The 14,420-nt window shown below is 42.1% G+C and overlaps 1 protein-coding gene across 3 annotated transcripts in view; it reads right to left on the bottom strand.

The window, feature by feature from the left end:
• Positions 1–14,420, bottom strand: part of PIEZO2 (piezo type mechanosensitive ion channel component 2) — a 441,773-nt gene that overhangs the window by 29,169 nt on the left and 398,184 nt on the right. For 2 of the 3 annotated variants that reach the window (XM_072734882.1, XM_026005962.2), the window contains 4 exons: positions 12,418–12,584; positions 11,298–11,464; positions 1,697–2,110; positions 1,149–1,407 (listed from right to left, as the gene is read on the bottom strand). In XM_072734882.1, coding sequence (XP_072590983.1) covers positions 1,149–1,407; positions 1,697–2,110; positions 11,298–11,464; positions 12,418–12,584 — 1,007 coding nt within the window. Of the gene's footprint in view, positions 1–1,148; positions 1,408–1,696; positions 2,111–4,632; positions 4,801–11,297; positions 11,465–12,417; positions 12,585–14,420 lie in introns of all 3 variants that reach the window. The other variant, XM_072734883.1, reaches the window with a different exon arrangement.

Here is a 14,420-nt window from a genome sequence, read left to right as displayed (position 1 = left end):
GAGTTATTAGAACAGACCCACTCCCCAAATAGGGAGTCATTTATGGATCACAAAGTGATGTAATGGAAGTAATACTTAAAAATTATTGTTTTAGCAAGATTGTGATGGACAGGCTACTTAAAACAATAGATACGTATTTGGCTTTATATATATTTTTTAATTTTTATAAGCATTTAAATGAATTTAAAGAATTATTATGAAAATGAGATACATGATACCTTAAACCAATACTTTTGAGATGATTTGACAAAAACTGTTTTATTTTACTGATTTACCTATTAACGTATAAAATCTCTAAAATCTAAATGTACATCCATCATGAATTCTATCCTTTAAGAAGCAATTACAGTACCATTGTTAGTGAAAACTTTTCCTTATGAGTCAGGTAAGAAAATCAGCTTTCTTCACAGACCCCAGAACACAAATAACTACAATAACCCAAGGCACAAAGTCTATAGAGTCTCCCGTTTTATTCCCAAATTTATTGTTGTCACGGGAATTTGTGATCTTCTATATATTTAATAAGGAAAACAGAAAAGCAAGTTTAGACAACTGGGAAGAGTGTCTCCTGTCCCCTCACATGTGATGAAAACAAGCTAATTTACCCTTGTTTCATTCAGATTTTTAGAGAAGTGCTCATATGACTTTGTGTTCTGGTGTGTGGAAACTGGCATTTAGGCTTAAAAATGGAAAATACGACTGTTGTATCAAACTATATTCAAAATGCTTACTGTATTGTTTAATTTGGCATCCATTCACTGAATATCCACTAGCACCAAGGCATTACACTTAGTTCTGTATAACACATTATCTCAGTGGTTAATATCATAGGACAGATGACCAGATTTCAAAAGCCTAGACCCCACCATTTGCCAGTTAGGTAACTCTGGTCAATTATTTAATCTCACCAAAGCTGTTTCCTTCTCTGTTAAATGGAATGATGTTAGCACATATCTTGTGTGAGGTGTGTAATGTGAAAAGACACACACAATTGCTAGCATTCAGCAGCTGTTCGTAATAATTATGTGCCTATCTAAGAGCATCCATCCTAACTGAATGTCCTATGTAAAGCTGTCCTGGAGACAGGGCAGGCCTGCCTAGATTAAATGCCAGCAGCAATTTCCAGGAAGGTTCCACCCCAAGCTTACCTCTGTGTAGACAATGGCCATCATCCAGAATCGTCTACTGGGCCTGGGGACAGATAGCATGGCCCAGAGGAATATCAGAATGGGAAGCACAAGAGTGATCATGGAGGCAGAGACCATGTGGTTTAGTATGATCACAAAATAGCACACCATTTCTGAGCGGGCCACCAGAGTGTTGTACATGGCATAGAATAACAGCAAGAACCGGGGCTGGCCAACGTAGAATTTCTCTGACTCTTCAAGCTCATCATCATGGAACATCCTGTAAAATAAACAATGCAGTGATAAATTCATCTTAATTTCTCCAAATTACTGATTTCCACCTTGCATGATCCCTCCTGTCCCTCCCCACTTCCCATGTCCTCAGATTCCTGGTGGAGTCAACCTAACAGCCTATTACAGAAAGAAGCCTGTGCACAAGTATCTATTATGGACGGCTCTTGATAGTTCTAGCACTCCCAATGGAAGCACTTAGCCATCTAGGTGGACGGTTCTCCATGGGAGTTCCTCTACCTACGGCCACAGGGGCACAGAAGCCCCGCAGGACTTACTTGTTCAGCAGCAGCTCGCTGGCTGTCAGCTCGTGGGTCAGGGGCGGTAAGATGCTGGACTCGAGCCTGTCCGAGCGGCTGTCGTCGGGGCTCACAGCCATGTGGCTCTGGCCTGCAGAGTCATCCCGTGAACCGAAGGACAGGCGCTCAAAGCTGACGGCCTTGCTGTAGGACGGCGGGGCCTCCACGTCCCCGTCCTCTGTGGGGTACTGCGGCAGCTCGGCGTCCGGTGTCAGGCCGACTTCTGAGGCCTCCGAGCCCTCCGAGGCCTCCTCTGGCCCCACGTTCCCCGTGGCCTCCCCGCCCTGGTCTACGTCTGCAGCCACCGCCTCGTCGTCCTGCTCGGCCTCCACCTCCGCTATGGTTTCCGTGGTCCCCTGGCGCGAGTACAGCATGGTGCACTGCGTGGGCTCGCTGTCGGGAGAGAGGCACGGCATACACCCCGCTCTTGGCATCCGCCGGGGCTCCAGACGCCTCCCCAGCACTCCCCAGTGAAACCGTGAAGGCACGCCAGAACTCTAACCACCCCACCCCACATCCACCTGCCTTACTCCCTTACGGTGGTCACGGTGGTCACGTCTGGGCTGCAGAGCCTGCGAACAGCAGTCTCTTAAGGGCAAAAGCACACACGCAGGGCTGAAAACCCGAGCAAGTGACATGACGGGGCTCATAAGTTGCTAAACCCACCTAGGCACAGAGGTTGTCTAAATCCGCTCAGGACTCACAGCCGTGGGTTCCAGTGTTTATTTCCAAATCAAGACCATTAGCATAGCACACCTACCACTATATTAAAGAAGGGTGCCTACGGAAACAGGAAGGCTTGCCAGTCCCCGTCTGTAGCTGTGGGCCAGGTGGTACCCTACTCTCAATTCTACACAATGGGCCCACACTTGCCCATAAAGGAAGGATAGGAATGGTAAAATGTTAGCCGAATTAAACAACGACATGCTTTCTGGAAAAGATGGCATACTTCTTAAACACCTGTCCCTCTTCCCTATTTTTCCATCCTTTGCCTTTTTCTCACTGGTGCTGATTACCTTTGACTGAATGTTCACCACCTCTCCAGCTCCCTGTCATCCCCCGCTGGGTTCTTTGCCTTGCACATGGAGATAGCACCTTTTCCTCCTCAAGGGTGCTGTGGACCTCTGGCCCTTCTCACTTTGAGCTTCAGGCTCCACCCACACGGTGCACTCCTGCTCTCTTTCCTCCAAACTTCAACTTACTTTCTTCTATCTGCTCCCCATGGAGTGTTCAGTCTCCCAAAGCTTCCCTACTTATCTTCACCTTCTGTATTTGGCAACCTGTCCATCTCTCTTGTACCTCTTCTTCTGTGGTCCTTTATCTCCTCACTTTCCCTGACAGAGACTTTGAAAATGAAAATACAGCAGCCATGCCAGGGAAATTCGTGGCACACCTGGTTTTGTCGTCCACCCCAGCCCCCGAAGGGGAGAAGGGCAAAACTGTTCTGGAGCTGTGGAATCCTGTAGATGTAGATAGAGTGAGCCATACTGCATTAGACTCTGAAGTTGACCTGTTACCTGATTGGGCATATAGTGAGCAGTGAGTCCATAAACTCTGAGATTCTCAAATACACAGATTGTACCCATTTTTCTTGTCATAGACACCAGTGTAGACATGTCAGTAAGTAAGTGGACGGGTGTATGGATGGATAGATGGATGGACCGATGAACAGGCCTTGCCCTTCATGACATCCTGAGACTGAAAAACATTTGTGTGAACCCTTGATGTCCACTCAGGAGTTTAATGTTCCCAGGACCTTAGCCTTCAGTGTGGACATCACATAGAAAGCTCTGGGAATGTCAAGGCAAACTGGATTTTTCCTAGGACTTACTTACCTCAATTAAACAGCCGCCTAGGAAGGTCATGAAATTGATCACCCGAGACAGTTTTCAGAGCAGTGGAGCCAACCCCACATCAAGGCTAACTTCCAGTTGGATTCTAACCAATTGCAAGCATGCTCTTTTACAGTTTTGCATCAGGTCTGACCCTGAAGGGACTCAACAAGGCCTGGTACCTTCAAGATTCAACCAAGTGGAATGGGAGAGCATGTGCCTGCCAGAGAACATCTCAAAAGGCCAAGGCATTCCCATCAATGCCAGGCTCCAGCATACTGCAGCACTGTATTAAGATACACAGCTGTCAACAAAAATAAGTTAACACCCCTCTGATTTACCACCTATGTACAGTCAAAACTGAAATTTGTCTTGAACTGGGTCATTTTGGTGTCAGGATAAGCACAATGTAGCTGATGTCTTTATGCCCCTGTGGACCATTCTGAAAGGCAATTCAAAAGGGAACTTTTGGACCATATGCAAATGACTGCATTTCTAAATGACTGTGGTTTTATGGTGGGATTTCACGAGGCAACTCACAACCAATACAAGTTACCATCTACAAAGAGGATATATTCTACTGCATCATAATATTCTTTTCAAAAACCAATGGCAAAATATATTCTAACTTTTACAGAATTATTCTTATCAACTAAAAAGGACTACAGGTGGCATATTTAAAAAATTTTTTTCCTATTGCTTGTATCTTTCCTGACACATTTTCCCCCATGAGGACTGCCTATATGAGCTCTCAATCACGGAGAAAGCATGCTTATTTCTTTAAAAGCGGAAAGGGTAAGATACTTACAAAATGGAAGACAAGATTTATAATAAGGATTTTTAAGAAACTCCTAACAGACAAAAACTAAAGAGCAGTTAGTTTCATAGAATGCTGTCCTGGGAATGATCAGTTATGGCCCAGAACGAGTGGCGGTTATGCTTTGGTTAGTCATGCAAATTCTTAAAATCAAAACTAAAAAACAAAACAAAACAAAACATACGTCACAAGCACTTATATTTGCAATGACATGAAGGTGAAAAAAGTGATAAAATTCTGGAACAAAGCATGCATGAGGTAAGCACCTTGATGCTAAACTGCCACTGTCAGCTGATGAGGAGGACATATCCATGCTGAACATTTTACGAAGCCTAGGTCGAGCACGCTCACTTGTTTTAGGAACAGTTTCTGGTCCATCTAAATCATCAAGGGTAGACTGCCTTGAGAACAGCATGGTTGCTTCAGTGTAGCAGCTAGCAGCGCAAACAGTTACAGAGACACAGTGTTAAAACGCCAGTGGTACATAAGTTTACACATGGATCAATTGACCAACACATTGCCATGCAGCAAACCACACACAACACCAATGTTACTGACCACGAGAGCCACCACAGGGCTCGAGGCTGGGAAAGGACCTGTTTGGCCAACAATAAAACATAGCAGTCCCCGATTTGTAAGAAAATATTGGCTGGTGATAAATCATGAATTGTCCCTCTCTGGGTGGGACAGGGAAAGAGAATAATTACAAGTCCCACCATTTCTTACACAGAGCAGAATTCATACTTTAGAACTTTGTAACTGAGCTTTTTTTTTTTAATTAAAGAAAATACGTTTTAGTTGGAGCTCCCGATCCTGAGTTCATTGAAAGTGTTTTGTAAGCAAATTGTTGAAGCAAGAATATCCGCCTATATAAAATGCATATAGAACATTTCAATTTAAAAAAAAAATAACAGTCTCCGAAATGAGAGAGGGAAGCTCAGAAATGACCACAATGAACTGAATTGTCCACTCCACTTTCTGAGTGGTATTCAGTTAAGCCAAACTAGATGCCTTGCATGTAGAAAAGATGCTGGTTTGATATGCAACTGGATATAAACCAACATCAAAAAATAAAAAAATAAAATGGTACAAAGGAAACAACAGATGAAGTCTAGCAATGGCAGGATCATTTTGTCTGTTAACTTTTCATTTTGCCTAATGAGTTTTTTCTTCTGGATCATGTTTTAGGTCTTGAGAGATGTTATTAGGACGAGAACCCACTGGCTAAAATCCTCATGTCTTGTTACCCCATGGGCCAATGATTGGGGAGGGAATGGTGGCTGACTCAGGGTTGAGGACTGCATCAGCTACTAGAGGAGAGGCATTTGTAGGCATAATTTCAGGACTGGCATAGAGTTTAACCCTAAGGGAGACAAACACCCCAAAGAGCCAATGAAGGAGGCTACTAGAATAAGAATCTTCTACCGTGAGCATCAATGACCTGGCTGATCCACAAGAACAGGCCTTTGTGATACAGGATGACTGATTTCCTGGCTGAACATCATCCCATGAGCAAATGAGGCCTACAGTGTGCAAGCTGAGCAGGTGTGCTCAGTTAGTGACTGTGAGGCAGAATGGAAACCATGCAGGAAGTAACAGCTCCCAGGGCTTAGGAAGTAGGGACATTTGGGTCATTTACTCATGGAACCAGTTAAAGGGCTTTTCAGGTTCCAGGAGTGCTCTGTGGAGCCATCCTGCCGTGCGTTGTCACATGCTGTGCATGTGGTCGAGACAGAGGTAGCGATGAGAGACGTGAGCAGGTGAGCAACCAAATGGTCTCTAATAAGGACATAGAGACTGATTTTTTTTAAAAGGCCATCAAATCCTTGACAGAATGAGGCAATGAGGACAAGGTAAAGTAGAAACGCAAAAAGGCCAAGTGCAGGGAGGCCTGGGCTTGAGTCCCTACATTGACGTTAACAGGTCATTGAGGTTTAGATAAATTAATTCCCTGCTCTGAAGTCTTAATTTTTTTTTTTTAAAGAATCAGAAGAGGTTGTAATATGATGAAAATAACTATAGATATAATTGCATATTTGATGAAGCTGTTTCAGTAGAAATGTTTGACCCTAAGTTTATAGATCTAATAATATTTAACTCCTTTTTCTCTTTTATAAGACAGGGGAACTTCTGTATTTAATTTCCTATTCTTAGAGGTACACTCCTACAGCCTTTTAGGGATTTACAGGCAAAAAGATACTGTGTACTGTCCCCTGCGGCCCTGCTCAGATTTTCTGTGTGGGGACCACTGTTCTAACCCTTAAGTGTGACTTGTCTTGTTAATGTCTGAGTCCACTGTCACAGCAGCTTGCCCTCACACTCCACACCATCCCACCCACTTGGGTCATATGGAATGTCAACAATTTATCGTCCAATCCAGGGCAGTTTGAAAAGTGGAAAGGAAGATGAGGAGCTTTCTGATAACAGGCCCAGATGACAAGCCTGAAGGGACAGGTGCTATCACCGCACTGATCAGCCCACACTTTGAGCCACCCTGGGGCACATGCAGCCTCTTAGGTGACATATTTCAAGTGATAACCACTCCCTTCATATCTAGGAATGTTCCCTAGAATGTCATCTAATGTTTCTCACAACAATTTAAATAATTTGTTTTCTGGGAATGTAGATGATATATGATTTCATAAACCAACCATTAAAATAAGTGCCACTTTTACAGCTGGATTTGAAGGAAAGAGTGATTTTTGCAATAAGTCAGAGGGAATACAAAGTCTCATCCCAATCCCATCTGCAGTAAGCCCCAGGGTGAAAACAGGTGATGTGGATGCCAGAGCAGAGCGTGGCCTTTGGGACAGCTCCACCCAGGCTAGGTCCCTTGCATAGGGGACGGGGCCACACTGAGTGCGTGTGGCCCCTCTGGGGATGGTGCTAGACCCTGCTTAGTAACCCAGGTGTCTCCGAGTGAACTTCCACACTCTGAATTCCTCCTTGGGAAGATTCCTACCTTTCTAGCAATCAGCTAGATTGTGGCTTCCTGTAGGCTTTAATATAGACAGATTTTGTCTGCAGATTTGATAGTTTCCTAAAGCAGAAAACTGAAGTGGAGCTCAGCCATTTAGAAAGAGCTGGCATGATGATTCATTTATTAATGACATAATGAACCCTAGCCTGTCTCTCTTTTCTTTGGGTTGAAATAAGAAATAAAAGATACATTAGGAACTAATTTTAAAGGTCCTGGTTTTCTACTAGTAAATTCATTGATTGATTGACCACTTCTAAATTTGGGGGGTATTTTAACAGGCTTTGTGAAAAAGCCATCAATGGATTTAAATAACTCCTGTCTCAGATTTTTGATCATGGGTGTGGTTTTATATTTGTAATCTTGGGTCCGATTTAAAGGCAGTTACTGACTTTATTTTAATCACTCTTCCTCTTCTTCTTTTAACCCTCTTAGGTTATGACTTATACTATTAAATTAATTTCTTGATCAGGCATGTTGTCAGTGTTATGTAGTTAAAAGTTACTAATACAGGAATCAATTATGTTTATATTATGGACAACTTATTTTCAATTCACTCTCTAATACTCTCTTCTATTTGTTTGATTCAGAGCTTGACTCTTGAGCAGCTACTCTCAAGCCAGGTCAGGAGGCCTGTGAAATTCTTTAAAATTTATGGGAAAAATTTGTACTTATTTGCACTTTTCCCCTTTGGATGTTAGAATATCTCAGCATTTTTCTCCTCCTACCATTATCTTCCCTTTCTGAAAACCAGTTGTTTGATCATGAATAGGTTATAAAGTGGGTAGGTTTGGAAACTCTGTGATCCCCTGACCTTCATTTACCCCAGTAACTAGGAGGCAGCATCTATCAGCATCTTGGATATTCACTACATTTTGACACTTTTTTTTTTTTTTTCCCATTTAGACAAATCTTGTCTCCCTCTGCCTTCCTGCTGACACACTTGCACACATGGTCATGCGGTCTCTATTTATTTTTAAGGGAAGAGCTATCATGAAGTAACTTGTTATATGTATGAGCCTTGGTAGAATGTGGATAAAAATGGATTTTCAGTTTTTGCATAAAAATGAATTCAAAGAGAAAATAATTCTGTTTAAATTACTGATCTACATATAGAGAAAATTGTTGCAATAAGGACAAATTTAAAAAGTTGGCAGCTTCCAAATAGGACAGTTATTTATGATTTGCAAAAAGTAAAAATAAAATGCAAACTGTAATGATTTTTTCATCTCAGTGGAGTCTGTCCAAAGAGAATGAAGCTCCCCTTTCAAAAATGCAGATTGTGGGGCATTTTCAGGAAGACACACAAGGGGGCGCCATCAGTACTTGTCAATAAAAGGACACTAGATTTTCACTTTGTAACTTTGCTATTGCTAGTGGTTTTGGAACTACTGATAAGAAATGTATGTATGTTTGGGTGTAAAGAGAATGAGAAACTTTTATTAGCATGCCCACTGTTCTACTAGTCGCTTATCTTATTCTAGATATTAAAAACACTTTGAACAGGATCTCAATTAGCAAATAAATGTTTTGACCTTGAAAGTCTTAAAAGAATTTCTGTCCTAAGTGTCTCTTCTCACAGAAATCTATGATAGCAGAAATATGTCTGTTTTCTTGGAGCTGACAAATGAGCAAATATTATTCCCAAATTAAAGGGAAGATATAATGCCTTTGATTTTCCCTGATTTAAAAGAATCCATCCCTATTTGGGGGGAAAGTAGAGGGCAGGGATATATCCAAGCAGAATTTTATCTAGTACAAAAATCACATTTAGGGTAGCCTGGGTGGCTCAGCGGTTTAGCGCCGCCTTCAGTCCAGGGCCTGATCCTGGAGACCTGGGATCGAGTCCCACATCGGGCTCCCTGCATGGAGCCTGCTTCTCCCTCTGCCTGTGTCTCTGCCTCTCTCTCTGTCTCTCTCTGTCTCTCTCTGTCTCTCATTAATAAATAAACAAAATCTTTAAAAAAATCACATTTAAATCAATACATGAATACAGATATTTCTTTTCACAAATAAAAATGAAGTTTTGGTATACATCCTATTTTAAATCTTCAATGCAATGAATATCTTTCCATACCAATAAATATAGATCTGCATCAATAGGTAATTATTGGGTAGCAAGACTACAGGTACAATTGGAGAAGCTCAAATATAGCAATGCAGCAACAACTAAACAGAGCTCTTCAAGGTAAAACTTTTTCTTACCTACCTCTCCCCATTCTAGTTGCAATTTCAACTTGTAGTTGTCTGTTTTGGATTTGGTATCAATAAAATAGTCTCAGTTCCTTCTCCTATCTTGTCCTGTAACATATTCAGTATCTGTGGAGGACAGATATTCCAACAGGCCTCTAAAGACCTGCACCCCAGGCTCTCCAGGGGCTTCTAAGACAGCAGGGATGCCTGGCGTGCCTGCGGCCCTTCCCAAGGCAGGCATCCCAACCCAGGGTTCTTTTTTTTTTTTTTAATGATAGTCACAGAGAGAGAGAGAGAGAGAGAGAGAGAGAGAGAGACAGAGACACAGGCAGAGGGAGAAGCAGGCTCCATGCACCGGGAGCCCGATGTGGGATTCGATCCCGGGTCTCCAGGATCGCACCCTGGGCCAAAGGCAGGCACCAAACCACTGCGCCACCCAGGGATCCCCCAACCTAGGGTTCTGTGGAGAGTCCTATGGGTAGGTATTTCTTCCCAGACTCACACTACTTAGAGATGATGTACCTTCATGTGTCTATCTCAAAATCAAGTTCAGGGCCTAGCATGGAAGAGGTACTTTTAAACATGTTTAATACAAGCGACAAAAGTCCTCAGTGGTGATGTTCCTGCCCTATAAAGATGTATACTAGGTGTGACTCATCCCATCTAGCTAATCATCCTAGGCGTGTCAGCCTCCTCCAAACACAGGACTTCAGGTTTAACTCAGAAGCTAGCTCCGTGCAATCGGCAGCAGCTGTCTAGAAAATTGAGGGAAAGAATGGGAAGGCTCAACTGGGGTAGGTAGTAAGAAAGGCACATCAGTTCTCAAAGTTGGCCTGGAGTGCAGGAAAAGGCCATGAGGGGCCGCATACCTTAGTGGTTGAGAGACCGGACTCTGAGCCGAACCATGTGGTTTTGGATTGTTCGTGGCTCTTCTTTTAAAATACTTCCTAGCTGTGTGGCTTTGGGTAAGTGACTTAATCTCTCTGTAACTGAACTTCATGTTCTGTGAAATGGGGATGATAACATGCATCTGGGGCTTTCGAGGATACAGTGAGGTAGCCCATGTACACTCTGTCACTCTGGCCCGTGGTGAGCACAGGGCTCCTGTAGTGAGACTATGCATGTGATCCCACAGGCCAGAGAAGATGAAAGCTGATAGACTCCCTTCTTGAATTTTTATTATGGATCACAAAGTAACAATTCCGAAAGGACAAGATCAAAGATAGCAACAGATGGTAGAAGATTCTAGTAAAGAAAATACTCTGCGGGGCAGCATTTTTTCAGAGGAATTAAAGATACAGCCATTGACACAGTCACTTTGTGATTGGAAAGGCTCACTCATTCTTACTTGTCTCCAGCTTGGAAGTCTCTGTCCTATGCTTGTGAGTCATACAGGTGTTTCTAATATGGTCTTTTTTTTTTTTAAGTAGGCTCCACACTTGGTGTAGAGCTCAAACTCATGGGGTTCAAACTCACGGCCCTGAGATCCAGACTTGAGGTGAGGTCAAGAGTGGGACAATTAACCAATTGAGCCACTAGGCACCCCTCTAGTAGCCTATTATTGATACCTGATTGTACCTGGCTCAGTCAAGGGGAGGACAGGATTCTTTTTGCTCTGCTGCACGCAGGCAGGTAGGCTGAGGGGGGTGGGAATCCATGTCAGTTTCTGATTAACTGTTTCCTCATTCATTTCTCATATTGCTGAAGTCCACCTCTTTTACCTTTGTCAAAAGCAAACCCACTGTTTAGAACGTGAAATACCTGGAGATACTGTCATGTGAATCTAAGCTATCCATCCTGTGGGCTGTCTGTGCACCGGAAGCTGCACCAGGACGGTCGTTAATGGTGTCCAGTCCAGACTCTCTGGAAAGGTTCATGATGTGGTTCTGGTAGTACATGTGGATGCTCTCCCGAGTGGGGACGTTGCCCTGTGGAGGGGAGACAGCGCCACAGTTCTTATTTGCCGGTGTGGCCACCTGGCATTTCTCAATACCGGTAACTGTCATCGGCACACACACCTTGCGCGAAGATTACAAAGCTAGTCAAGGTGGGGACTGATTTTAACTCATTGAATTAATGGCTCCCAATATCACTGGGTAAGGCTCACAAGAAATCCCTTCTTGGTTATGGGTGAAGATGTTCAAAAGGCCATAAGTGCTGGGGATGTCATGGACAGCATGGTAACTGTACTGCATTTTTGAAAGTTTCTAAAATACTAGAACTTAATAGTTCCCATCACAAGAAAAAAAACAAAACAAAACAGGAACAATGTGTGTTGATGGATGTTAAATCAACTAACTGTGATCATTTTACAATATATACAAATATCAAATCATTACATCATACATCTGAAACTAATATGTTTTATGTATTATATCTCAATTAAAATAAGATAAAACCTTTTCAACAAACCCTTTCTTATATGTAGGTAATTTTGCTAAATGATAGTAACTTTTTCAGAAACAAACTATTAATTTTAAATACTATCTATAAACTGTATATGATGATATTTTGTTGCTCTGCATATATCTTAAAGTTTCAGATCACACTTCCCAGACTAAACAACATAATCCCCGAGACAGTAGAGCCTGTGGACTTGCAAACTGGGGAGGGGAAGGAACAGAATGAATAAACTGGCCATTTTCCCAGGACTGTGTGTGCATGTGTGCGCACACACGTGCATATGTGCATGCAGTGTCTGATTATTTTAATTCTGAGCATGGAGCAGATTTAAATATACAGAAAAACAGAAGGGTTATGTAAAGACAGTCTGAAAGACAGACTGCAGATTTTGTGTTATCCTATTTGGAGCCCTGGACATTGGCTTTTAAAATCCTTATAATGTGGGAAGAAGCAAAAAGAATTGTACCAACAGTGTTACCTTTTTAATTTCTCTGGTCAGCATGCATCTTTCAATTCTCAGAACTGTAGATATATCAATATGCTCCCTTGAAATGGAGTTAAGCCAAGTTGTGAAACTATCCACTGTTGCCAGAAACAGAACCCAGGTAAATTTCAAAATATTAAATATCCTCTTGATGATATTATCTAGGAAGAAGAAAAGCAACAAGATTTCAAAGGAGCAAAATACCATCAGCCATTTTGCTGTTGTGTAGCACAGCGATGTTTTACCAAAGGCAGACCTGGCTTCAGACCTGCATGCCTAATACGGAGTGATGCACGTGACTCTCAGCATGAGGGGGGGCATGAAGGAAGACAGGCAGTATAGGAAGCTATGGGTGGGTCTATCGAGACATGCACTGGCAGCATCAAAACCCAACTGGGATAGAATTTTTATCCTGTAGTCAAAACAGCAGTTGGAATAGGTCCATTTACAGATAATAGGTTTGATAAAAAGTAGAGATTGCACTCAAAGACGTTTCTCTTGATGACACAGGGACAGAAACAGTCTATCTATCCAGGAAACTGCGTCCTTTAATGCTATTTAAATAAAGTTCTTCTTTTCTTAAGTAATGATTATTGTTGGAAACAATTCTATTGATTCAGTAAGACTTTTGATGCTTGTCACTGCAGCTGCATTTCAGTTAAAACACGTTCCAGCTTATTGTGTAAAAGGGCTCAGATACTACTAAATTATCTCCATCATTCTATTTCATTATATTGAGCTTCGCCAAATTCTGCACATGGGATCAATCCTGTACAACCAACAGATGCTGTAAGATTCCTGATGCACTTGGGTTCCCTTCTCTGTCTGCCACTGTGATGTGGGGAGCCTGGCCAAGTTGCCCAGCATGGTAAGCTCAGCTCAGATTGCCACCGTATCTGTGACATCATCTGGGTGCAGCACATGTGCCTTTCTTGTGCCCTCAGAGAATTCCACAGGAGCTCCCTGATGATCATTAAGATGTGAGGAGGTTCCAACTGTGACCTAACTTATTTAAGGTCAGAATTGAAATAAAAGAGGGAAGATGGTGTCTTTCTTTTCTTTTCTTCTTCTTCTTCTTTTTTTTTTTTTTTTTTTTAAGATGGTGTCTTAGCTGCCTGTTTGACTCATCCATTCCCATAAGCCAATGGTTTCTCGACTGGTACACAGGAATCCTTCAAGCTGTGCCACCAAATTTTGATCCACGTGAATTTTTTTAACTTGGAATTTCAAAGATTATGTTTTGTTTGTGATTTCAAACACTGCAGTAAAGTGAATACTTAGCAAACATCACAATGAATCAAAAACTGCCTTAAGTGTTTACTAATTAAAACCTAAAACACCATCACCTCTACCACCATCAAGAAAAACAGCTTGTACCCTTCAACCTTCTCCCAACTGAAAAAAAAAAAAGAAAGGAAGAAGAAAAGAAAGAAAAAGAAAACGGATTCAAGTGTCATAGTAAAATCTTAATAAATTTATGATTAATGATTATAGTTTGGAATTGAGTATAGCATGCAGAAAAGGGCATAAGCCTTTATGATCTTATGCAGGGCTCATCAAACTTTTTGTAGATGCGATCTGACAATAAATATCTTTGGCTTGCAGACCATACTGTCCCTACTACAACTCTTCATCTTTTCTAGTGTGGTGTGCATGCAAGCAGCTATAGACAATGTCTATGAATGGGCACAGCTGGGTTTCCTTTTTTTTTTTTTTTTTTAATTAATTTTTATTGGAGTTCAATTTACCAACATACAGAAAAACACCCAGTGCTCATCCCGTCAAGTGTCCACCTCAGTGCCCGTCACCCATTCCCCTCCAACACCCGCCCTCCTCCCCCCTTCCACCACCCCTAGTTCGTTTCCCCGAGTTAGGAGTCTTTATGTTCTGTCTCCCTTCCTGATATTTCCCAACATTTCTTCTCCCTTCCTTTATATTCCCTTTCACTATTATTCATATTCCCCAAATGAATGAGAATATACACTGTTTGTCCTTCT

The sequence above is a fragment of the Vulpes vulpes genome, chromosome 13 (assembly GCF_048418805.1).
Source record: "Vulpes vulpes isolate BD-2025 chromosome 13, VulVul3, whole genome shotgun sequence".
In the NCBI taxonomy this organism is placed as follows: domain Eukaryota; kingdom Metazoa; phylum Chordata; class Mammalia; order Carnivora; family Canidae; genus Vulpes; species Vulpes vulpes.
Note: the sequence above shows the minus strand (reverse complement) of the source record. Positions and strands in the feature narration are given on the sequence as shown.